At 36.3% G+C, this 26,238-nt stretch overlaps 5 protein-coding genes across 5 annotated transcripts; 1 reads left to right on the forward strand and 4 right to left on the reverse strand.

Annotated features, from left to right (window-relative positions):
* Positions 1-60: 60 nt before the first annotated feature.
* On the reverse strand, positions 61-6,317 carry GCK72_020220 (uncharacterized protein; the record flags this gene model as incomplete). The annotated part of the gene is made up of 23 exons (XM_053733456.1): positions 61-161; positions 915-948; positions 997-1,200; positions 1,248-1,449; positions 2,058-2,140; positions 2,197-2,293; positions 2,389-2,487; positions 3,250-3,360; positions 3,413-3,591; positions 3,645-3,738; positions 3,785-3,895; positions 3,940-4,115; positions 4,166-4,322; positions 4,367-4,477; positions 4,633-4,728; positions 4,775-4,870; positions 4,959-5,159; positions 5,207-5,473; positions 5,524-5,634; positions 5,677-5,819; positions 5,868-5,961; positions 6,007-6,120; positions 6,172-6,317. 23 exons carry the CDS (start codon positions 6,315-6,317, stop codon positions 61-63), a joined length of 3,027 nt encoding a protein of 1,008 aa, XP_053582369.1.
* Positions 6,318-7,500: 1,183 nt separating this feature from the next.
* On the reverse strand, positions 7,501-13,336 carry GCK72_020221 (uncharacterized protein; the record flags this gene model as incomplete). Its single annotated transcript, XM_053733457.1, has 24 exons — positions 7,501-7,624; positions 7,673-7,783; positions 7,830-7,996; positions 8,043-8,145; positions 8,459-8,569; positions 8,615-8,784; positions 8,855-8,938; positions 8,995-9,052; positions 9,676-9,825; positions 9,873-9,983; positions 10,035-10,213; positions 10,923-11,016; positions 11,063-11,173; positions 11,224-11,384; positions 11,435-11,519; positions 11,588-11,680; positions 11,835-11,930; positions 11,977-12,177; positions 12,225-12,491; positions 12,542-12,652; positions 12,696-12,838; positions 12,887-12,980; positions 13,026-13,139; positions 13,191-13,336. The coding sequence occupies 24 exons, from the start codon at positions 13,334-13,336 to the stop codon at positions 7,501-7,503; spliced, it is 3,084 nt and encodes a 1,027-aa protein (XP_053582370.1).
* A 1,507-nt stretch (positions 13,337-14,843) lies between these two features.
* GCK72_020222 (uncharacterized protein) lies at positions 14,844-17,427 on the reverse strand (the record flags this gene model as incomplete). Its single annotated transcript, XM_053733458.1, has 9 exons — positions 14,844-14,906; positions 14,957-15,172; positions 15,220-16,129; positions 16,185-16,325; positions 16,370-16,579; positions 16,634-16,744; positions 16,790-16,947; positions 16,993-17,089; positions 17,135-17,427. The coding sequence occupies 9 exons, from the start codon at positions 17,425-17,427 to the stop codon at positions 14,844-14,846; spliced, it is 2,199 nt and encodes a 732-aa protein (XP_053582371.1).
* A 2,940-nt stretch (positions 17,428-20,367) lies between these two features.
* GCK72_020223 (uncharacterized protein) lies at positions 20,368-21,368 on the forward strand (the record flags this gene model as incomplete). The annotated part of the gene is made up of 3 exons (XM_003116678.2): positions 20,368-20,587; positions 20,633-20,823; positions 20,874-21,368. The coding sequence occupies 3 exons, from the start codon at positions 20,368-20,370 to the stop codon at positions 21,366-21,368; spliced, it is 906 nt and encodes a 301-aa protein (XP_003116726.2).
* GCK72_020224 (uncharacterized protein) lies at positions 21,263-26,016 on the reverse strand (the record flags this gene model as incomplete). Its single annotated transcript, XM_053733459.1, has 6 exons — positions 21,263-21,364; positions 22,338-22,424; positions 22,470-22,660; positions 25,067-25,508; positions 25,555-25,745; positions 25,794-26,016. 6 exons carry the CDS (start codon positions 26,014-26,016, stop codon positions 21,263-21,265), a joined length of 1,236 nt encoding a protein of 411 aa, XP_053582372.1.
* Positions 26,017-26,238: the final 222 nt, after the last annotated feature.

Genomic DNA, 26,238 nt, shown 5'->3' on the forward strand with positions numbered 1-26,238 from the left:
ATTTTGATTGAGACATGATCTCTATTCTCCTTGTTGAATTGAGTTGCCAATTCTTTCAAATCAACACATGAGGAGTACTATTGGGATTTTTCCAACAAGAAATCGATAAGTCGAGTTGTTTCGACAGTTGATCGGTTGCTTCTGCTTGAATAACTCATTATCTGGAAATAATGGATTGTTTTCGAAATTTGAAATTTGTAAAATTACAAAAAACATATTTTCAAGTAATTCGTACTTGGAAATCATCATTTTAAGTTTGAATTCAACTATTTCTATTTCATTAGTAAGCCTTTCCAGAATTTTTTCATTCCAGAACTGTGAATTCACAAAACCGCTGTTTTTAGTATTGCAAACCTTTTATGACAGGTTGTAACTTTTCAGAGACATATTTTGATTTTTTTAAAGCTTTAAAATAGGACAGTTCTAAAAAAGTCAGCTCCGGAATGGCTAATAAAAAACAAATGCAAAAAAGAGAGACCCATTTTTTGCGCGGGAAGATATATAATAGAAAAACGAGAGAGTGACATACACATCAGCGTAGAAACAAGTGACGCAGAGACCGATTCGCACGTTGCAAGACGGCTGACCTCTACGTTCACCTCTTCTTTTCTCTCTTCTCTATCTCTCACTGCATATCGCGATTCGCAAGGACGTCTATTTCTCTTGCCACTCTATTTTGTGAAGAACTTCTTGTTCAGTGTTCCAGTCTGATCTGAAATAAAAGTGTAGATACTTGATGCAGTTGAAAAAAAAACAGTTTTTAAGTTCTCACCCGTTTATTAAAAAAAGTGAACACGAAAAGATAAAATATCAACCCGAAAGGGCAAATTTTTGAGCAACAATTGAAAAAAGAAAACAGATGAAAAATAAGTTTTTACTCGATATATGTCACTGGTCAAACAGCACGGACAAACGGAATGCCTCCAGTGCTGTCTCAATTGGAATGACCTGAAAAAATTTGTGAAATCTAATCATTTCTACAAAGAGCAAACCCACATTAAACTTATCGACATTTAAATGTTTATCTAGAAGAGTTGGAATTGCCACACAAGGAATCAGGCGGGCTACCGATTTCAGAAAACCAAGAATTTTCCAGATATGTATTGATCCGTGACCAGTGTTCTTTTTGTTCTCTGCATGCCCTTGTGCCTTTTCGAGTGTTTCTAGCAGTGACTCAGTCAATGCCCTTGAGGTTATACGCTGAAAACAACAAAAATGAATATTATAAAGCAAACTTAATGTAATACCTCATGAGACCGTGTCTTTCTCCACAACTCCTCCACAGTTTCTTCAAACTTTTTGAAGCCATCGAGTTCTGAAGGCATCAAGATCCGTTGTTGTTGTCGAATGGCGCTGAGTACGATTTTCAGAATGGCTTTCCGACTGACAACTGAGCACACTAGACCACGCAGAACATTTATTTTTAAATCCACTGGCGTCATCAATTTTCTGAAATTAGAATAGAAAAATCATGTATCTGTAAATACAAATGTTGTATTTATAACTTCGACAACAGTACCGTGCAGTAAGTTTTTTGCCCTTTTCCAGTTGAAATAGACCAAATTTAGAGGGTGTTACGGTATCACTGATTGTCTCGCAAAAGTAAACTATGTATAAACCATACAGAACAAAAATAGAGCTTTGTTTTTGTATTTGACCACTTATTTGTACGGATACTCCCTAGAGAGTTATGGTCATTTTAAGAGGACAGCTCAAAAATCACTCTATTTTGCACTGAAATGGAACGAGGGAGATATTACTTTGTCGATATGTAACTTGCTAGGAAGTGCTCGTACAAAAAAGTTATCAACTACAAAATTGAAGCTCTACTTTTTTCTGTATGGTTTACACATAACTTACTTTGTGAGACAATCAGTGATACCGTAACAGTCTCTCAAAGTTGGTCATCTTCAATGGAAAAAAAATGCCCAATGGCATCCCTGACTGAACAGTACTGTAACTTATAGCGGCAAATGTTAATTAGTTTATTTTAGCCAACACCTAAAGCTAGAGTTTTGTAATTTTATTTGGGCAATTTTGACAGGAAATTTACTTACATTGGAAGAGGAATATCTTGATTAGAGGGTTTCTCAGCCATCGTATGTGTTGGCGCTTGACGATTTGCGAATACATTTCGTTCCTGAAACACAATCCATCCAAACTGAATATAAACGAACAAATAAGACTAAAATAAACCTGAACTGGAACCGAAGCTGCATCAGGAAGTGTTCGGCGTTGAAATTTGTTAGCAGTGAGTAACGGAAGGGTCCACTGTCTCTGCCGAGTTGTTGAGCTGAAAGTAAATGATAAGGAGAATGTTTAGTTCAGATTTCAGTGACAAATGAAATATCATTGCCCAATTCTGAAAATGAACTCTCTGAAACTCACCGGCTTCCGTCGAAGGAGTTTGGAGTGATTGTGTTTCGAAGTTGACCTGACGATGAAACATTTGGTTGTCTCCGTGTAGAAGATGTAAACTTCGGAACCCTTAAAAAGTTTTTTAAATATTTGAACCATTCGTCACCGGATGTTCATCACTCATCTCCGAGTGATTTTTCTATCCGAACATTGATAAAAATAGAAATCAGGGGATTTTAAATGAACACAGAAAAATGAATTGTGATAACATGACAGTTTTTTTGCTGTTATCGATTTCCTTATACTTGCAACGGGCCGGGCCGTGACGAGAATTTCCAAGGCCCGGCCCGGCCCGGCCCGAGGCACGGCCCGGCCCGAAGGCCCGGCTGAAAAATTTGAACTGAAAATTTGAACGAAATTTTGAATTTTTTTGAATTTTTTTGAATTTTTTGCCAAAAATGTCGAATTTTGACTATACTTCAGAATTCAATTAAAAGATAGTTATGCATCAAAAATTGAAATTTTTAATGTAAAATTTCAAAAAATTTCAAAAAATTTGGTAAAACATAGGTACCTTTTTTTTGAAGCCGGGCCTTCGGGCCGGGCCGGGCCTTGAAAATTCTCTACCGGGCCGGGCCGTAAATTTGCAAGTATGGATTTCCTAAGTTTAACATCAACAGAAAAAAAAACCAACGTATTATTCTCATCCACATTTGAAGATGAATTTTCAGAGTCTCGATGCAGAGACAGAGACCAATTGTGAGTTTTCAAAGTATCCTCTGACGTCACAAACTTTACTATCCTTTTATTCTCATCCCAGTCCAATTTGCCATATTTGTCGAGCCTAAAGTGTGGTTTTCTCCTCAAATTTGATGCGATTAGTTTTCTTACATGCTCTTAAAATTCCCGTTAAGTTCGGATTGCGTCAAGAAAATCATTTGAACTCTCGTTTTAACACTATACTGTAGAGCAAGACGGATGTTGGGAAGCAGTTTCATAAGCCTGTAAATATATGGAATAATAATGGTCGAGAATTTTTTTCTGAATAGCCTACTCTTGAGAAATTCCATAATCTTTTATATCTGCATTGTTCTTTCGAAACTCATCGATGATTTCCTTTCGTGACATGATCGAGCTTCTCCGTGTGCTGAGATCTGCCAACAAAATCAGTAATTCTCTTTGAAGAGGTGTTGTATTCTTCCAAAAAAATTTGAACGATTGATGAACGTTACTCTGGAAAAGGAAAACAAATTGCCAAAAGTAATTCAATAACAATCAATAATTACTTTCTCCCCGAGCCACCAGCTTCCTGATCGGTAATAAGTGATCCTTTCCTGCCTGTCAAGCTCAAAATCGTCCATTCGTTCCGTTGAAATTAACCTAGAACACATTACTTCGGTTATAAAGTGTGTTATTTAAAGCTTACTCGGCGATTATGCTTTCATGGAGGGGTTCATATTGAGCGAAATGAATCAGGATTCGTTTGTCTAAATCAACAAACTTATGCTGACGGCCGTTCAGCAGTAAGCTTGAAGCTCTGAAAAATGCTTTCAGACAGTAAATTCACACATGACAACGCACCTTTTCAATAATGAAATCCACGGTCTTGTTGTTAGTTTCAAACCTTCAAGTTTGTTGCAAGCGTCACTAACGATGTATTCAATACTGTTTGTATTTTTTTGAAACGCAGCCACCATTTGATTAATAAGCTCAAGAAACTTGTTGAGTTGTTCTTTTTTGCAAATTTCTCCTTGTTTCTGAAGTGAAATCCACTAGAACTGAATCTTGAAGAAATGTGAAAACAAACCTGTGTGGTCATTACCACCGATTGATGAACTGGGCGCAAGGGTGCATCACGAAGTGTTTGCCCTTGAATAGTAGATATCGGAAGGGACTTTGGCAAGATGGACAATGCTACGGACACAATTGGTTGTTCCTGTGTAGAGGACAATGGCTCCCTATCCCTTAAAAAATTTGTGCAATTCAAGCTAATGACTCTGAAACTTACTCATTCATGTGAGGAGAACTTTGTCCTGCCTGGAGAATTTCAGTCTCTTCAAGAAAATCAATGTTTGAACCATTCGGATGGTCATTGATCATCTCGAGCGTACATCCTTCTCTGAATATTCATAAAAATAGAAATGCGGAGAGTACAGAAAAGAGGATTGTGATAACAAGAGTTTTTTCAAAAGGTTGTTTGTTGATTGAATTTTTCGATGAATTCACTTTCAATCGGATTCCTCTTATTTTAATAAAAAGAATAAAGCAACTCACCCAATTTCGTCAACTGGATTTGAAACTCGACTCGGATGTTCGTCTAACGTGGATGTGGATTCAACTTGTTGTTCCGGTGAAACTGACTTCACATTTCTGCAAATGCGTCTATATATTTCTGAACTATCAACTGGAAACTCACTGTTGTTCACGTGGGAAGCCGGCGCTTGATGGGAAATAATCATGATCATCCAAATAACAAAAATAAGGCTTACTCGGATGTTCGTCTAACGTAGATCTGGATTCAATTTGTTGTTCCGGGGAAACTGACTCCAAATATCTTCAAATGCGTCTATGTATTTCTGAACTATGAATTTGAAACTCACTGTTGTTCTTGTATGAAGTCGACCTTATATTGGAGATAATCATGATCATCAAAATGACAAAAATAAGGAACAACAGTCATCAGAATATTATTCGATATGTTTTCTTCTGAAATAATATTTTCCGATGTAGACGGGCCAGGCAAATCTGCATCTATCGAAGAGCCACACTGGTCTAACGAAGCATCCAAAGTGTCCAAGTTTCTTCAAAAGAATACGTAAATTTTTAAACTATTGATATTAAAACTCACTGTTGTTGGTGTGGAGAATTGGATTGTGACTGGTTGTCAATTTTAGCCTTTTTGGCCATTAAAGGTTCATCTTCCAAAGACTCCCTCTGTCTTTTTGAATTTGATGACTCCACTTCTTCAGTTTCAAATATTTCTTCTTTGATGATTCGTATTTCAAGTAACTTCTCACGAAACGCATCGAAACAATTGGACGGCGCACTAAAACTAATTACAATATCTTCATGTGGCCAATCGGCTAGATCAACGTTGATGAAATAAGTTCGAAGTCTGGAATACGAAGCGATTTTCACGATATAAATGATTTGAATACGACTTACTTCATCAAATAAGGTCCATCTATTATTTCCTTGTTATCAATCTTCTTTTGTAGATTGAGGCAGTGATAGAAGGGGACTGCTTCAGAAATCCTTTCAGTTAGTTTTGTGAATCTGAACTCGAAATTTGTCATCAAAATCTGGGAAAAAACTCACAGATTCACAAATGAATGGTGGTCCACTGGTCCCCAAAATTTTCTTTTTCTCCACTGTTGGAACCCGTTCGCCAACTCCACAAAGGTTTTGAATTCGTGGAGCGTATCGCATATTGTAGTCATGAATTCTATGATAATTTCCGGCTAAAACAATAAAATTCCCACTTTTAAAATGAAATAATTCGAACTTACTGTTGGTTCCTTTATCCGGAAGCTTCGATCATTCGATGAAAATGATATGATCTTCTTTTCTTCACTGAGGCTCAATTTACCCAAACATAGTATTCTGAAATTATTCACATTTTTAATAGTTATCGTATTAAAAACTCACTTTTCATAGCATGAATCCGACATTTCCAGTCTGAATACATGGATCATCTTTAATACATCGATTCCAGTAAATCGTTGTCTAACATCTATTTCCTTTTCTAATTCTTCAATAACTCTAAAAACATTATAGTTTTTTTGCAATGTCTATGACTGAAACTTTATTTACCTGTTTTCGAAATCAATTAGTCGAGGTCGTTCCGGTAAAGATAAAGATAAACTTTCAAAGAACGCCAAGATCTCATTTTTTATTGATTTGAAGACCACAGCCACCTGGGAAATTTCGAGCATTCTGCTCAAAAAAGCTTCCAGCATGGGGTTAGTGGAAGAAATATTTGAATCGTTGTTCATTTTCTGAAAAAAAGAACACTGTGTGGAAACTAGGGAAATTATTGAAATAACAATTAGGAACTAATAAAACAAACGATGACAGGAGAAAAGATAGACGGGTGAAAACAATGACAAGAAAACCATTCAAGAAAGGGAAGAGTTCGTTATTGCGGAACAGGTGTTCCCAGTTTCTTAATTATTGCAGTAGAGCGCGTTTTCTATATAAGTTGGTGAAGAAGAGAGTGTGAATATTCTCAAACAAAAATTTCTTTAGAGTGAAGTTCTTATCAGTGAACTTGAATAAGAACTCCAACATGACGAGAAAAAGAAATTCGATATAAATATCAAAAATTGTAAACATTTATATTTTTCTAGAAACCTTTAAACAGGTAATCTCTAAGGTCCAAGAAGAAATTTGAATCTTTAAAAAGAGAGATGAATCACAAGAAGCCAGTGTTCTCAAACTTTTTTGGCCAATTGGTCATACTCGTTTTTCTTAAGATTGAAAAAATTGAGATACTGGAGACTGGAGAAACGATGAAAATAAGAGAGCGATCAATGTGTGAGGAGGAGAGGGCACAGTTAGCGTAGAGGTCCGAAGGCTCGCAAATGTGAGTGGTGTATATGTCATGTCTATGTGATGATGTGCGACAGAAAGAGAGAACAGGCTCATCTTTATAGTCAGATAAGTAAACAGTAACCAATATGTTTTCGCGACCCGGCCTTGCACTAATGTGGGCAAACTGTCATGCAGCAGTTTAAAAAAAAGCTGAATCGTTAACTCAAAAAAATGTATATATTTACGATTAGGAAGGTTTTCGTAGGAGGTAAAGCTGATTGTGTAGAGATCAGAAGGCCTACAGGAGTGCGTTAACGTTAACGAGAGGGCATGCGACAAGATGAGAGCGCACATATCATTGTTCTACTACGAATAGACAGCTGGTTTGGAGGAATGGCTCTGCCTTCAATTCATGAAAAAGGTTCAATTATAGAAATTATGTCTAAAAAACTTTATATGCGTATATACAGAGAATTATCTGTATATGTATAACAAGAAACAAGAAAACAGTAAAAAAAAAATTGAAAAACAACAAAGAAAAGACAAAACGGGACAAGAGATCAGGGTTGAAAGGAGAACAAAGAAAACTTTGCAGTTTTCAATTCAATATTATTCTGGTGTTTCTCTTTGGAAGGATAAAGACCATTTGTAGATCTTCTTGGTGTACCGGCTAGTGACATATTTCACAACGCGTCGAGTGTTGTCGAGAGTTAGCTTTCCATGTTGTCTCAATCTGAAATAAGTTGAAGTTGTTTCAGTTAGCTTACTCAACTTCTCTCACTCTTTCTCAAACATTTCATGGAGCTTCGATTGTGTCCAAAATACCATTTTAGCCCTCGTTTTCAAATCATATTGACGAGCTAAATGGAGATTTGGAAGGAGCTGGTTCAGTCTGAAAATCACAAACGGTCTATCAAAAATTGAGCAGAATAACTCACTCGTCAAGAATCTGCTCTTTGTCAAGCGGCGCGTTTTGTTCTTGATATTCTTCAATAATTTCATCTGTCGATATTAATGCCCTTTTGCTTGACAGGATATTCAGCAATTTCTTCTGAATTTCCGTGGCGTTTATCCAGAATTGGTGGTGCACAGATGGATTTTTACTCTTAAAATAAAAATAGTACTACGAGTCAAAATACTCAAACCCTTACTTTAATTCCCAAACTCAATCCTCCTTCTTCCGGTGACTCATAGTAAACGAGGAGACCTTTCTCATCAATTTCAAAGTTATCGATTTCTTTGTTTAATATCAATCTGGAAATAATTTTGATCAAACTTGTCGAATATTGGCCCGTCGGCCAGCCCGGACCGGCCCAGTCGGCAAGGCATCAAAAAATGTTACCTATTTTTGACCGGATTTTTTGAATTTTTAAAGATTTTACATTAAAAAAAGCAATTTTTTGATGCACAACTAGCTTTTGATTGAATCCTAAAGTGTAGTCAAAAATTCGATATTTTTAGAGAAAAAAATTCAAAAATTTAGTTCAAAAAATTTTTGAATTTCAAACCCCGGCCTGTGACAAGTTTGATTTTGATAAGATTGTTAGAGTTTGTATTCAAAACATACTCCTTGACTATGGTGTTGTGAAGAGGCCATTTAAGACACCAATTAATAAAAATTCTCTCCTCCACTGAGTAATCCGGACATTGAAGTCGACCTCGTATTTCTTTTTGTACTCTGCAATGAAACGTCCAGACTAGATATTTCTAATTGAATATTTACTTTTTGATCAATGCACTTTCTCCTCTTTCAGATTTTTTCATCAATCGATACGTTTTGCACGTTGTTGCCATGCGGAAAGAATCTTCATGTTTCTCGATTTCGCCTAATACATAGTCCATCAAATCATCAGTTTCTTCATTACTGAATTGGGAATTAGTTTTCATTGGTTTCTGAAATATATCATTTTGAATTCGAGATGAGTTGTCACTTTTTTTTTATGTTAACCGACTTCAAACGGACCTCATTAGACGCCGATTTCGAGAAGCTGGTATGAAGTGAATCAATGACTTGGTTGTACGGGAACGCATTCCGTTCTCCTCGTTCCTGAATCACAATCCATAAAAACTGAATATAAATAAACAAAGAAGGCTAAAACAAACCTGAACTGGCAGCGAGGTTGCATCAGTGAGTAACGGATGACTCTGTCGAGTTATTGTGCTGAAAGTAAATTATAGCGAAATTGTTTAGTTTATATTCAAGTGACAAAACGACATCGTTAACTTTTGAAAATTAAGTACGCTACAGGCCAAAAAGATATCATTTCGAATGTTCAGTTGAATTTTTACAACTTTGATAGTGCGTCATGGTACCACTGGTTGTCGCACCAAGTAAATTATGTATAAACCATACAGAACAAAGGTAGAGCTATTTTTATAGTTGACAACTTTTGTATACGAGCACTCCCAAGCAAGTTACATATAGAAAAAGTAATTTCTCCCTCAAATTGTCCCATTTCAGTGCAAAATAGTGCAATTTTTGAGCTATTTGCTCAGAATTACAATAACTCTCTAGGAAGTTCCCCTACAAAAAAAGATAACTGCAAAAACGGAGCTTTACTTTTATGTTCGATCCATAAAAAGTTATTTTGTGGGACAGTTAGTTTTACCATGACACACTCTCAAAATTGCATCACTCATCTCGGAGTGATTTTTCGTCTGAATATTAATAAAATTAGAAATGTGGGGAGTTTAAAAGAGCACAGAAAAATGAATTGTGATAACATGAAAGTTTTTTGCTATTATCGATTTCCTAAGTTGATCATAAACTAAATAAAAACATACGTATTATACTCATCCATATTTGAAGATGATATTTCAGAGTCTCGATGCAGAGACAGAGACCAATTGTGATTTTTCAAAGTGTCATCTGACGTAACAAACTTTACTATCTTTCTACACTCATCGCAGTCCAACTTGCCATATTTGTCGAGCCTAAATTATGGTTTTGTCTTTAAATTTGACACGATTAGCTCTCTTACTCTGCCTTGAATTGCTTGTTAAGATTGGATTGGGTCAAGAAAATCATTTGAACTCTCGTTTTAACACTATACTGTGGAGCAAGATGAAGTTTGGGAAGCAGATTGATAAGCCTGTAAATATATGGAATAATAATGGTCGAGAATTTTTTCTGAATAGCCTACTCTTGAAAAATTATATTGTCGCTGATATCTGCATTGATCTTTTGAAATTCATCGATGACTTCCTCTAGTGACATGATCGAGCTTCTCCGTGAGCTGAGATCTGCCAACAAAATTAGTAACTCTCTTTGAAGAGGTGTTGTATCCTTCCAAAAGAATTTGAACGATTGATGAACGTTACTCTGGAATAAGAAAAATCGGCTCTATTACAGTTTAGATGTCCTTTGAAAACTTGAACGTCCCAAAAAACACTTAGACGTCCCTTAAAACACTTAGACGTCCCTTGAAACACTTAAACGTCCTTTCAAACTCTAATTTTTTTAAACGTCCTTTCAAAAGTTTAGACGTCCCAAAAAACGTTTAAACGTCCCATAAAATGTTTAGACGTCCCTTGAAATCCCAAAATATAGTTCTGAAGATTTAAACGTCCCAAAAAACAGTTCGACGTCCCAAAAAACATTTAGACGTCCCAAAAAACATTTAAACGTCCCAAAAAATGTTTAGACGTCCCTTGAACACTTTCAGTGGCTTTTAGTGTTGAAGGGACGTCTAAACATTTTTTGGGACGTTTAAATGTTTTTTGGGACGTCTAATTATTTAAAACCAATTTTTCAGACTTCAAGGGACGTCTTAATATTTAATGGGACGTCTAAACATTTTTTGGGACGTCTAAATGTTTTTTGGGACGTTTAAACATTTTTGAACATATTTGGGATCCGAAAGGACGTTTAAATGTTTCAAAGGACGTCTAAGTGTTTCAAGGGACGTCTAAGTGTTTTTTGGGACGTCTAAGTGTATTTTGGGACGTTCAAGTTTTCAAAGGACATCCAAACTGTAATAGAGCCGAAAAATCTAATTGTTCTAAAAAAATCAATAACAATCAATACTTACTTTCTCCCCGAGCCGCCACTCTCCTGATTGGTAGTAAGTAATCCTTCCCTGCCAGTCAAGCTCAAAATCGTCGATTCGTTCTGTTGAAATTAACCTATAATACGTTACTTCGGTTATAAAGTGTGTTATTCAAAACTCACTCGGCGATTATGCTTTCATGGAGGGGTTGATATTGAGCGAAATAAATCAGGATTCGTTTGTCTAAATCAACAAACTTATGCTGGCGGCCGTTTCGCAGTAAGTTAAAAACTCTGAAAAATGATTCCACAATCAGACGAAAAATTCACACGTGATAACTTACCTTGTCAAAAACGAAATAAATGGTTTTGTTGTAAGTTTCGAATATTCGTCGCTAACGACGATGTTAATAGTGTCATTATTTTTTTGTAACGCAGCCACCATTTGATCAATAAGCTCCAGAAACTTGTTGAGTTGCTCTTTATTGCAACTTTCTCCTTGTTTCTGAAGTGAAATCCATTAGAACTGAATCTTGAAGAAATGTGAAAACAAACCTGTGTGGTCATTACCTCCGATTGGTGAACTGGGCGCAAGGCTTCATCAGCTTGTTTCTGGTTAGAGGACGATGGTTTCAGTTCCCTTAAACAACTTTATGCAAATTCAAACTAGTGACTCTAAAAAAAAAAAAAAATAAAAATAAAACTTACTCATCAGATATGATATTTCCAGTCTCCTCTAGAAAGCCAATTGAACCGTTTGCCATCGGATGCCCATTACCCATCTCGAAGGGATTTGCTTCTCTGAATATTTATAAAAATATAAATCCAGAGAGAACAGAAAAAAGGATTGTAATAACAAGAGTTTTTGAAAAGGTTGTTTGTTGTTTGAACTTTTCGATAAATTCACTTTCAATCGGATTCCTCTTATTTTAATAAAAAGAATAAAGCAACTCACCCAATTTCGTCAACTGGATTTGAAGCTCCACTCGGATGTTCGTCTAACGTAGATGTGGATTCAATTTGTTGTTCCGGTGAAACTGGCTCCAAATCTCTTCAAATGCGTCTATGTATTTCTGAACTATGAATTTGAAACTCACTGTTGTTCTTGTATGAAGTCGACCTTATATTGGAGATAATCATGATCATCAAAATGACAAAAATAAGGAACAACAGCCATCAGAGTATCATTCGATATGTTTTCTTCTGAAATAATATTTCCCGATGTAGACGGGCCAGTCACATCTGCATCTATCGAAGAGACACACTGGTCTAACGAAGCATCCAAAGTGTCCAAGTTTCTTCAAAAGAATACGTAAATTTTTAAACTATTGATATTAGAACTCACTGTTGTTGGTGTGGAGAATTGGATTGTGACTGGTTGTCAATTTTAGCCTTTTTGGTCATTGGAGCTTCATCTTCAAGAGCCTCACTTTGTCCTTTTGGATTTGATGACCCCACTTCTTCAGTTTCAAATATTTCTTCTTTGATGATTCGTATTTCAAGTAACTTCTCACGAAACGCATCGAAACAATTGGACGGCGCACTAAAACTAATTACAATATCTTCATGTGGCCAATCGGCTAGATCAACGTTGATGAAATAAGTTCGAAGTCTGGAATACGAAGCGATTTTCACGATATAAATGATTTGAATACGACTTACTTCATCAAATAAGGTCCATCTATTATTTCCTTGTTATCAATCTTCTTTTGTAGATTGAGGCAGTGATAGAAGGGGACTGCTTCAGAAATCCTTTCAGTTAGTTTTGTGAATCTGAACTCAAAATTTGCCATCAAAATCTGGGAAAAAAACTCACAGATTCACAAATGAATGGTGGTCCACTGGTCCCCAAAATTTTCTTTTTCTCCACTGTTGGAACCTATTAGCTAAATCCACAAAGGTTTTGAATTGGTGGAGCGTATCGCATATTGTAGTCATGAATTCTATGATAATTTCCGGCTAAAACAATAAAATTCCCACTTTTAAAATGAAATAATTAGAGCATACTGTTGGTTCCTTTATCCGGAAGCTTCGATCATTCGATGAAAATGATATGATCTTCTTTTCTTCACTGAGGCTCAATTTACCCAAACATAGTATTCTGAAATTATTCACTTTTTTAATAGTTATCGTGATAAAAACTCACTTTTCATAACATGAATCCGACATTTCCAGCCTGAATACATGGATCATCTTTAATACATCGATTCCAGTAAATCGTTGTCTAACATCAATTTCCTTTTCTAATTCTTCAATAACTCTAAAAACATTATAGTTTTTTTGCAATGTCTATGACTGAAACTTTATTTACCTGTTTTCGAAATCAATTAGTCGAGGTCGTTCCGGTAAAGATAAAGATAAACTTTCAAAGAACGCCAAGATCTCATTTTTTATTGATTTGAAGACCACAGCCGCCTGGGAAATTTCGAGCATTCTGCTCAAAAAAGCTTCCAGCATGGGGTTAGTGAAAGAAATATTTGAATCGTTGTTCATTTTCTGAAAAAAAGAACACTGTGTGGAAACTAGGGAAATTATTGAGATAACAATTAGGAACTAATAAAACAAACGATGGCTGGAGAAAAGATAGACGGGTGAAAACAATGACAAAATTATTCGGAAAATACCTTTCAAGAAGTGGGAGCGTTCTCTATTGCGGTGCGGGGTGTGGGGGTCTCTGTATCCAACTTTTAAAAATAACGTAAAACTTGTAATAAAGGCGCACATGCTTGCATGAGTTTGGAGCAATCTATCTCGGCGGTTTTTAAAGGTATAAAAATTTTTAACTGAAGGAACTTTGAAGTAGTATTAAGCTATTTTTGTCAGTTAGCAATTTTTTGATATTTCGTTTAAGAACCGAGATATACCGCTGCGAACAGGCATCAACAGGTGCGCCTAATTAGAAGCTTTACGGTACATTGAGACAACAATTAGAACGGGGAAGAAAGCGAGCGGAAAAAGGAAAAAATAAAACCAAATCTCTGACTCAAATTTGTAATTTAAACACAGTTTTAAAATTGATAAAATTGAAATATTAACAATTTTGTTCGATTTGTTTAAAGAAACTGTTCTACAGGGTCATATTAAGTCCATGCGAATTCAGATTAATGTGGAAGAACAATAGGGATTCAAATTTTTGAATGAAGTTCACTTTCCTTTGTTTTTTCACTATTTTAAATAAAAATTTGCACACAATAATAACTTTAGATATATTTTTTGAATTTCGCACTAATTTAACTCTAATTTGACCGGAGCGCATATGCTTCATATGAACTTTCTATGATCCCTGTGTTGTTCCAGTGTCTGAAGTATGTCGGTTCACATATACTCTCTTCCGCAAACACTCCTACGCAAAGACTGCAGAACGCTCTCGCTGTCTGCGTACTTTTCTCTCGCGAGAGGAAAATAGTGTAGCGGCACAAACCTTATCGGTACCAATAGTTCTTTTTTCAGGTTTTGTGGTGTTCAAAAGTTTTTTCTAATTCTCATAACTCATATTTTCAGCGTTTTCACTATCAAGTCATTGATTCCGATCTCTGATAAATTTCCTAATGGTTGGAACTCCATCAGTATTACGCAAAATTTAACAGTTCACTTAATTCATGAAAATTTCTGATCGTGAACGTTCACATAAGCAATCAGAACTGTCAGTGCCAAACATTTTCAAAAATTTAGAGTAAAAATGCTTAAATTATCTTGTATATTTACCTATTGATTGAATTTTCTTGAGATACTATGAAAATAAAGTTCCAGTTCAGAGCTCACATTTGGAACACATTCAGCCAATGTTCTGAAAATAATTGTTTCCCTAAAAACTTCTTGTTCAGTGTTCCAGACTCTACTGAAATAAACCCACAAAAAGTGGGATCAAACTAGCATTTTTAATAATTTATTCACAATTAGGAAGGTTCAAGATTAATAATTTGAGGTAGGCTTCTCCATGTCGTCTCATTTGCGATGTTCAACTTCATGGCACACACGTATCCAATATATTCCATACTAAATGCTTGACAGTTTCAATCGAGACACTCTGTAACAAAATATTGAGTTTTTTTCAAAATTATTGCTGCAAAAACTAACATATTTCTTTTGACTATACTCCTGTGACAGTTCAACAAGTCTCTGTTCCAGCGATGAGAGAGATTCAAGATTCAATTCTTTGATCAATTTGATAAGCGCAGTGAACAATGCAGCTATATCAATGAAGGTTTCAGATTCTTCAGCGAGTTGTCTATTCTTTCCAATGGTTTTGATCGATGAGTGTATTGCCAACTCAATCTCTTCCACTCGAGTTAACTGGAAAAAGTATTATCAAAAATTAGTGAAAGGATGGTAAGAACAACCTCGATTCCACGAGTCTTGTACATTTTTTCCGTGATGATTCGAACGATTTCCGAGCATCTCGGAGTTGATAAAGATAGGAATGCACCATGAAGTTCTTTGAGGAATTGTCGAGTGATGCATCCCTTCGCTGGGCTGCTTCTTTCCTCTTCTACACTTGATTTTCGTGTTGGTAGTGGTGAAAAAATGTTGAGAGTTGGTGGACTATCTGTTTTGTTGGAGTCATTTGTTGAAGCACCATCATCACTAATGGTTGGACCTGGCGGAGTTGGAGATTCGATTTGAACAATTTTGTCAACTCCAGGTTCTGGCATAGTTGAAATGATATTATATGTTTCTGAACTCCAAAAGGATCCAAGAGGAGCTTTCGCGTTACCAGTAGCTCGCGGGTTGATGAATGAAGGAAGAGAGCCTATTGCCTCCAGGTTTTGTGTTGGAACTTTAGGAAATTCGGACGTTGAAACTTTTCCAGGGAGTTTTAAGCTATCATAATATTGTTGACTGGTAGAGGGCATAGCTGGATTGAAAGTGTGATTGAGAGTATGTTCGGTTGGTATCTCACTATCAGGAGCAACCCCTGGCACAAAGAACCAACGCTCCTGGAATCTTCTCAACATTTCCTCTCTTTGAGGTTCATCTATATCTTGGCCAAAGCAATTGATTCCAGGTATCATCTCGGTCTCTTCTTGGAATCCACTGTAACTCGTCATTTCTTCTTCTTCCAGCTTTATTTCTCTTTCAACTATTGCGTTTTGATTGCTAATTCCTGGATATTGAGGTGTGATAGCTGTGGATGCAGGGGTTAAATTCGTGTGTAGCTGATTTATCACAGGCATATCATTGATGGCAGTAGACGATATTGATGCTGTCTTTTTAATTGGCTGACTTGAAATGGAAGAATCTTGTTGCTTTCTGAAACAGCAAATGTTGGTCTTTAAAAACAAACTGAACTGACTATAAAACTCACGATTTTCTTTTTCGACCAGTTTTGAGTCTTTTGCCACCTGGGTGATCTTCTTCATATTGTGATGCTTGATGAGTTAGAAAATGAGAAGTTGAAGGTGACTCTTCTTGGGTTTCTTGAAATTCTCCTCCATCTTGACTTGACCTGAAAAATCCAAATTATTATGTTCTAACTTTTTCCAAACTCACGACTCTTGCTCTTCAGTATCACTCAATTTCTTCTTCATCCTCTTTCTTTTGGCTTTCATCACACCGAAATGTTGCAGTGCAGGTCTTACTTCCGGCTCTCCACTACTCCTATCAGACGTAGCGGGTTTTTCTAACTTTATTCTTCCATCATTCGATGTATATGTTATGATTATATTACCATCCATGTCTCCTGTGCCATGAATATGCATTCTGAAACAAATTTTGTAAATTTCATTGTTCCTTTGAAGAAAACTCAAAACTCACTTCTTTTTCAGAGCTTGATCCACTGGATATTGTGTCATAAAGGCCATAAGGATCCTTGTGTGGAAAATATACGTTTGTTCTTTTAATATTGCTGGTTTCACTATATTCATTCTGAAATCCTCCTCATAAAAATATTTCAAAATTAGATTCACTTACTGCTTGGCTAGCTCACTTATTGGTAGAGACGTTTTACGTTTCTCAGCGTATTGTCTCGCTAATTCCTCATCTGCAACAGGTTGACTTATAGTCAGAGAATGTTCCGCCATGAAGTGTAGAAGATCGTGTTGGGTTTCGTATGAAACAACTGGAATAGTCTGTAAAAATAAAGTAATGACCGGAGAAATAAAAACGAAGCTTACATTATCAGTCCATCCCAACGTCAGCTTTCCCTTTTTATCAGTACATGAAATGATACAATTGTTGATGTCCGTTTCGATATGAAAATCAATTCTCATTCTGAACAAAGCAACTACTCGTCAATTAAAATCTAATCGCACTTACTGATCGAGAAATCTCGGTTTGGCAGGGATCCGTAGTATGTATATCACTTTGATCACGGATTTGCCATGAAAATATCCAATTCTATCATGATTTATCAAGTCGTACAGTGCTTGGTTATAGAGAATCTCTCCGTCTGGTAGAACTTTCCGAGGCGGTTTGTTATAGGCCTCACATATGGTTTTCAGGCACAAAAAGGTGGATGCACTGGAGCATTTATCGTAGATAAATTTGTACAGGTGATTGATATTGAAATTGCCGGAACTGTCCATTTGACTACGCTGTCTTCCCGCCATTCTGAAAAAAAGTGGAAAGGAAAATGGTTTAAACTCGTTGGTTACAAGTCAGAAGTGGAATAATACCCGGGTTACAAAGTACATGAGTTATTCTGACAATAATGTCAAAACTGAATAAGAAATAACGAAACCGAAAAAGAGCATCCCAAAAGATACAAATTCATAAGCGGATTGGTGTGAGTCGGCGAAAGAGTGTATTAGATAATGAAAGGGAAAGATAGCATCGCGTGACATAATGGATTAATGTGGACTACAATTGTTTGGAGATGAATTCATAAAAAATGAGTAAGGCAAGAATAATAAAAATTGTATGCAAATGAATACAAATTCGTTTGTTTTCACAAGAAAAGAAAAAGAAAAGATAAACGGCAGGTAAGAGAATCCCAGCGCAGAAATACATAGTTGTCATGGCAACGAGAGAGTGGTTCATAGTCCCTCCCCCTTTATGTCTCTTCGGTTTATTCTTGTTTTGCATTTAACCGGAGATGACGACTGAGGCGTCTCTCATCACAAATTATATAGTCGCTCACATGTTTGTTTGGGAGTGATGGAGTCTAGACAGGAAAACAGAAGTCTCGGGGGAAGATACAAGGCAGTCGGTTTTTGAAAATTTTTTGGATCTGCAGAAGTTTTGAGATGTTAGAAGAGTCGCTTTTAAACAACTTTGAAGAAGTGTGAGACAGGAAAGAATAGGTGGGGGAAATTCAATTGTTTTTACAAGTTCAGCATTCATTACTACTTTGAAAAAAACTTTTGGAAAAACGTATTTCGCTGAGTGAAAGACAAACTGCGCGTTCAACTATTGTATTACCCCGCCCGCACGCGAAGCAAAAGGACTACTTGATGTCCCCGGTTACCCACAAAAACAACATTTATCGAAATTTTTGGGAACAATTTATTGAAAGTTGATTAGGTTCAATGATATTAAAACACAACAATAAATTCTGAGATCTTATTATGAGAACGCAACAATGGAATAATATATGTTTTTCATCAGAATAGTGAAGTTATCGAGCGGCACTCTCTAAAAATGAGAAACTGGTATGAAAACGAATAAAACTGTCTTTAAACTCACATATCCCTTATTGTCGAATTCGTCTTTTGCTTCATTTATCATAATTTTTATGTTTTGAAGAGCGCTGCTACTCAACGTAGAAACAAAGTTTTTAAACCAATCAAGTATGTTATCCAGCTGGATTGAATTTGTATCATCTTCCTCTTTCGATATGTTGTTGAGGATGATAGACTTGAAAAGATTCAAAGGAAGCTCCATTCTTTCAACTGGGACAGTCTGAAATATTTCATTAGGAACAACTGGGATTATTCTGTTATAACTTCGCAGTCGGGTTTGGTTCTCTTGCCACTGCAAGGTAGTTTTTATACAATGAATTTAATGTAAATTCTCACCTTTCTTCATTCTTTTCTAGGCTGGTAGATATCTTCCGCTTCGAAAATTTGCTAGGTCCTGCGCTTTTTGTCTGGGTGATCAATGACTTGCTGCTGCAAGGAACATTTTCAGGTGAACCTTCAGGTGAAAATTTTCTAGAATGTATAGTTTCTGATCGAATTTTCAGAATCTCGATATGCGAAACACTCACCTTTTCTCTTTTTCCGTTTCTGTAACCGTTTGTTTTCCTTTTTCTTGTTTTTGCTCCTTCTCCCGTGTACTTTCGGATGCTTTTTCACTCATTTCTCTGAAAAAATAGTAATATAAATAGAAACTAACGAATAACCATTTTCTTCAACATTGAAAAAGACGAGAGAAATTGGTGGTTGAAGAGAAACAGAGGTGGGAAGAAAGAAACAAAATGATAGAGGAATAGACGCAGACGGGATGACATCTCCGTATGCCACCCATCTTTCCAGCAATACCGCCCACATGATGTGCTAATTACAATAATAAATGGGAGGAGAGGGGTCACACAGTGGGGGGATGTGTTGATTGACTAATTTGAAGTCATCAGAGATGGTGTTGGGCGTTCCAAGATTACTTTCGGCGTCGGTGTGGTGTGATGCGTTTCTGATGTTGATGGCGAGCCTTCTACAGCGGCGGGAGTCTACCTAACAGTAGGCACTCTAGCTGTGTTGGGGAATTATTTCAGAACACCTCGAAGATCAAGACTCTTTAACGGCGTGTGCCATCAGACACAGGGGATTTGTGCAGATGGGTCGAGTACAGGGAACATCTTTGCCCTCTTTGCGGCATCACTACTATGTTTGAGGTAACTGCTCTCCCCGAACTCAGGCTGCGACCATTAACCTTCACCCTTCCAGAACAAATTTCCCATCAGGATTCCTTCAAATTTGTTATTGTCGTCGGGTGTAGGGGCCCCACTGACTATGACGGAGTTTCCCGCCAAGAGCCTCACCACCTACAATTTTCACTTTTCTCACCCTCCAGGTCAAGCTGACATCCAACCGGTCCGCTCGTGTGTTCCTTAGGCCAAGGCTTTATTTCAGACTCTAGAACCATAGGTCATCCAAACACATTGTCAGATCAGAGTGAGGCAGGATGGGCGTCTTATATTTTCATCTGAACGGAATGATCGTTGCATTTCCAGTTTCTATGAGATGATTCCAAACGTTTTGTACCTAATAATATGATAACGGAATGTTTCTGGTTTGTTTCGGAGATAGATTCTGTTTATTTTTCTAAATAGGGTTTACCTTTAGTTGCAAACACCTTATTTGATTTCAATGCTCAGGAATGGCTTCAAAGATCTTTACAAAAGAAATTAGTCATTTCAGACTTCTGATTGCTAATATCAGACGTCGATTAGCGCAGGTGTAATTCAAGTGTTTCCTTGTTTGCCTTCTTTTTTCCTGCCACAAATGAATCTATCATGTGAGCCAAATGTCGGTCTCTTCGAATCTCTCGACTTTTATTCCTTTTGTCTTCATCTCACTACACTCATATCCACACCTATCCATATCTTTGGTATGTACTGTCTATTGTGGAAAACTCCGATTCAAATGAGTTCTGTGAAATGGTACCTGGTGACAATGCATGTTTGGATAATGTACTTTGATTACACCTGGGGGCTTTTGGTCGTCCCATTCTTTTTATTTCCTGCGGTAGCAATGTATCCACTGGGAGTTCTAAGCTATATTGGTATTCCGGCAGTTTTACAGGTGATATTATTCATTCTTGCAATGACATGTACGTAGGTGCCATAATATCGATAAATCTTTAGTTAAATTTCAGATATAAACATTTCAACGACTTCAATCTTTGAAAACAGATTCTATACGCTATGCATGTTTTCCTGGAAGCATAATTGGACAGTTTGTCGGAGGCCATGGTTAGCCTTTAATTACATTATTGTTACTATCGCAATGATTCCGCTGGGGCTTTCAGTTCCAGATCAAATCAGTTCCAGGAAACGAGTTTTTGAGGTGAGAAGAAATTTTATAAAAGCATAGTATAGTTTAAAAGAAATTTTCAGACGTTACCTTGTCAACCACGCTACATTTATGAAGCACCTGTCTTTGTCTTAGCCAATGACTACACAATTCATATTGTATTTGTTCTGGCATTTGTTTTTTTCATAACTATTCAAATATTCATATTTTTGGTATTTCTGGTATGGAACACAGTCCAACAAGTCAAGTCAAAAACAATGTCATCGAAAACTTTTGAAATGCAGAAAAAGTTTTTCTTGACACTTGTCATTCAAATGGAAGTTCCATTATTTTTATTTTTGACTCCTTTGATATATGTGCTGATTTCTGCGACAAGAAACTACTATAACCAGTCAGCTACGAATATTGCGGTGATTACTGCTTCGACAAACGGAATTGTTTCAACGTTGGTCATGGTCTTCATTCATCGTCCTTATCGGGAAGTTGTGTTCGCTTTATTTCGAAGATCGAGAATCTCAGAAGTTTCACAGATACGAGTTGCTACACCAAGAAGTGCAATAACAATAGTAACTACCTGAAATTTGTTTGGTTCTGAAAACTTTTGAATGTTCGTTATAAATACTTTGAACGAACATAAAGTTCAATATCTTCATTGGATATTTGAAAATTCTCAATAGTATCCATTTGTGGTTATTTCACCAGCAAACCTTAATGATTTTTATACGTCGCAAGTTTTATTTCCTTGACTTAAAAAAATATGTTTGCAGAGAATAAAACTAATACTAGTCTAGCTACTCGACCATTCCGTCAATTATAATTTTTATTCGTTTATCTGAAAGCAATAATTTTGCTGCTTTCCTGTGCCCTGAAAATATTTTGTAATCTACAAAATCTCTGTCTGCTGACACCTGGAAAGAACTGAATTGATTCAAAGTTGAAGAAAGGATACATCAACATTTTGGTTTTCATGAACACCTGAAAATGAGTCAGGGGAATAGAATAATCTAATTTTGAGTTCAAAATTTCATTAGCATCTTTTGCTTTATCATATAGGAACATTTCTTTACGTCAACCGGAAAACTTGTGAAATCGATGATGTAAGTTCAAATTCTGTTTTCTCAGCATATACAACTTCATTTACAATGACACAATCAATAACCAGCTCTCTGCGTAACCTCTTTCTCGACCAATTTTTGCCTCAACATTCTCGTTTCTATGAACATGTTGAAAAGGGTTTCCCGATAAGGATAGTGGACAAATATCATAACAACTGTAGATACAAACCCATGAAAGGCGCCAATTGTCATTGCTATATTGACAAATGACTGGTTGTGATAGCCAGATAGGATAGAAATCCAACCATAAATAAATGGGAGTAAAAACATAACTAGAGGAACTTCCATTTGAATTCCTAGAGCCAAGAGGAATTTTCTTTGAAGAGTGGACGTCTTTTGAGACATTGTTCTCTTTTTCAGTTGACGAAACGTATAAGTAATGAGGAAGCCAACAAACAAAAAAGGTTGTCCGATCATTAAAAAAGCATAGACCACACACAAGATAAAACAAAGCAGCGGATCCTCTGCAAACACAAGTAATTCTTCTTCATAGGCATAACGCTCTACACATGGAATTTTCTGTAAAATGATATGTATTCACTGGTCAATAGAGTTTTAGAGTACTTCTAAAAGACGTTGTCTCGCAGATTTCTGCTCAGGAACTACTGCTAAAAGTGAGAGAACAATGAAAAAAGTGGCAATGTAATGTCCGGCGAGCCAGTAACGTCTCCAATACTTCCAGGATTCTTTTCCAGAGAAGGAACAAACAACATAGAAACGATTCTCAAAAACGGCAACAATGGAGGTGAGCAGATCTGCAATTTTAGATGTATGAAGAACATTACTTCAAAACGAACATCCCAGAACAAGAATCAGAAACAAACATTGATATATAGTGGGAATACCAAACAGGCGCAGAATTCCGAGGGGAAATCCAGCAAGAAATGGAAGAAGGAGATATGGAATGAATAAAAAACCAAGTGAATAGTCAAGTAAAACAACCCAAACATGCAAGTTCAGCAGATACCACTTCACACTTTTCATATGATCTGGAGTTTTGAATAATATACAAAAGAAGCCGAAAAAGTGAATGGGAGTAGAAATAATAGATGTGAAATGAAGAGCAGATGATAGATATTCAGGAGTTGCAATAAGGCCAACATTAGCTTTACACGATTCCATTTCTCAATAAATAAGCTTTGAGGAATTTTTGTTCGAAAACAGCACCTGCATTCCAATAGTTTAATAGAATTGGTAGACACCTGATAAAAAAGAAATCATATTTTCAACGCCCAACGTCTGTTCACCCTTGAAATCATGTTAGAGTGAGTAAAACATCTTCAAACATGCTACGCCTTGTTATTTCCTCGCCTGATCTTACAATTCTTCACATCTCCAAGGAGCCCCCTTTACTCAACTCTGATCATCTCAGTGTTGTTAAAATTAATACCTGGTTTTTCTTCTCAGGTTTGGTCTCGTGATGGACCTTACCTGTCCTCAAGTCACTTTTACTGTATAACTAAATGATTGAATAAATTAAAACTTGTCACTTAAAGAACCTAGCAGAAAGGTGGAATTACTGAAAAGTCACTGGAAATATTGTCTGTAAACTATACATATGCCTTAAATTATCCCGTAATAATTCATTATTCAGGTTCAAAAAATCATGCATCCCTTTCCTGAAACATATTCGGGGTAATTGGATTATGCGTAATGACGAGACAATTTTATTTGGAGAAATGACAACAAATTTTGAACTACACTAAAAATGTTTTCGTCTCATGGTACGTCCAGTATAGCAAGCATACGGATCAAAAACTTGTCAGCATACCAAGAATAGCAACAATTAAAGTGTTCCTGCGTAATGGGCTTTTATGAAAAATATTTCCAAAGCACATAACAGAAAATAAAGTGTCGCGATATGGGCGATGCACGAAAACCATGACAACTGTAGAAAATAGACCGTGAATTGTAGTGACTATTACTGCAATGTTCATAAGACCTTGATTGTAGTATTTCCATAGAATTGATACCCAGGAATATACAAATGGAATGACGAGAGTGACCAGTGGTAAACCTATTTGAATCACCAGAGCAATGAAGAACTTCCTGTGAAGTTGATATGTTTTTCGAGACATTCGTTTTGTGTGTAGTAGGTTTGACATAGTTCGAACTATAGAACTGACAAATACGGACACTTCGAAGCAAATGAATGGGATTAGGATAATAAACATGGTCAAATGAAAAGTACCATCCGCAGTAAACACAAATACTGGACATTCATAGATATATTCGGGAAGATGAGGAAGTTTCTGGAAAAAACTGGGGTATTAAAAAAAAGTTTAAGAGTGACACCTGAAACAAATATTTTTTTGCTTTGTTTTGTTCCGGAACAAAACAGCCGAGAGAAATGGAAACTGAAACTGCTAGGAAACAATGCCCAATAAGCCATTTACGCCTCCATCGCGACCATATTGGGAATGAGCAAAGTGTGTCAAATTGATTTTCGAATAATGCAATGATGGATACTAATACGGCTAGAACAAAAACGAGTTTTGCAAAAACTGGAAGAGATAAACTTACATGCTAAAAAGAACAATCCAATTACAACTGCAAAAACATAATATTTCACATCAAGCAGGCGGACCCAACCAAGCGGATAACCAGCAAATTCAGGGAAGAAAATGACGGGAATAATCGCCAAACTGATCGAATAATCAAACAAAACAATGGAAAAATGTAGACTCAATAAGTACCATTTCATAGTTTTCATTATTTCTGGAGTTCTGAACATTATCAGATACATTCCAAAACAATGAATCGGTATTGACACTGCACTAATGATGTGAAGTGTGAATGATAATGAGTCTGGTGATTCGAAGTAACTTATCACTTCTTCTAGAAACATTTCACGTCAAACAACTGATATTCGAATAGAAATTCTTAAAAGCTGTCGAAAAAGTGTGTGGGCTATAATTAAATGGGTAGGTGTTGCTTGAGAGCGGAAAAATCAAATATACGGAAGTTAGTTAGCTTTGCAAGGAATTGTTTTTTGTAGTTTGATAGATTATCTTTTGGTTTTTATGATATTGTTCTGAAAACTAACAAATCTAATTAATACATCTGAAAATTCTAAACTCAAACATTTATTTGTTTTTAATTGGGTCAAATACTAGTCAAATATCCATGTATAGCAACTATCAAAGGAGTTTTTCTCCCACTTTTTTGAAGATCCCTCTCGAAACAAAACACTGCCAGCAATCTGTCTCGATACGGGCGGTGCACAAGAAGCATGACTAGTGTGGAAGACAATCCGTGAATAGTTGTGACTATAACTGCGATATTCATAAGACCCTGATTGTAATATCTCCATAGAATTGATATCCAGGAATATACAAATGGAACTATTAGTGTGATCAATGGCAGACCGGTCTGGATGACTAGAGCGATGAAAACGATTTTTTGAAGTCGATAAGATTTTCTAGACATTTTGGAAATGTTTAAAAGTTTTGATATGGTCCGGATGATTGAAATGACAAATATTGAGATCTCGATGCAAGTGAATGGGATGAGAATCAGAAACACGGTTAGGTGATAAGACCCGTCATCGGTGAAAACGAATATTGGGATCTCATAAATGTAGTCGGGTAGGCGTGGAAGTTTCTGGAACATTTTTAAATATTTTTATTTTGTTTCGACGGTTTCTAACCAGAAAAACGATTTTCCGAGCACTCGTCTGTTCTGGAACAAAGCAACCGAAAGAGATACAAGATCCAGTAGTGAGAATGCAGTGACCTATCAGCCATGGACGTCGGAATGATCCCCATTTCGCTTTCTCAGAAAATGAACACAGTGTATAGAACTGTTTTTCAAAAATAGCTATAATGGATACAAGTACACCTGAAAACCTGATTTTGTAGATTTGAAACAAAAAAGTAGTCAACTTACATCCCATGAAAAATATTGTCAAAACTACTGGATACACATAGTAATCTTCACTGACGAGACGAAATATTCCGAGTGGATAACCAGCGAATTCAGGGAACATTATAACAGGAAGAATCATAATACTGATAGAATAGTCAAAGAGAACTGTGGAGATGTGCAGACTTGCTAGATACCACTTCACAGAATTCATGGTTTCCGGAGTTTGAAATAGTATCACATACATTCCAAAGAGGTGAATCGGGATGGAGACTACACTGATAATGTGTAGAGTAGTTGACAGAAAACGAGGCGAATCGAGAAAATCACTTTGAAAACTATGGTTCGCATTGTAGGCGGAAGACATCGACTAGATTTTCTGAATAAAAAATCAAATAGAAAAATTTATGTAAAAAAATCAGAAAACGCAGAGAACAACAAAAAACAGATTACTGGGAAAGTGCACATA

The sequence above is a fragment of the Caenorhabditis remanei genome, chromosome V, assembly GCF_010183535.1.
Source record: "Caenorhabditis remanei strain PX506 chromosome V, whole genome shotgun sequence".
Lineage (NCBI taxonomy): Eukaryota > Metazoa > Nematoda > Chromadorea > Rhabditida > Rhabditidae > Caenorhabditis > Caenorhabditis remanei.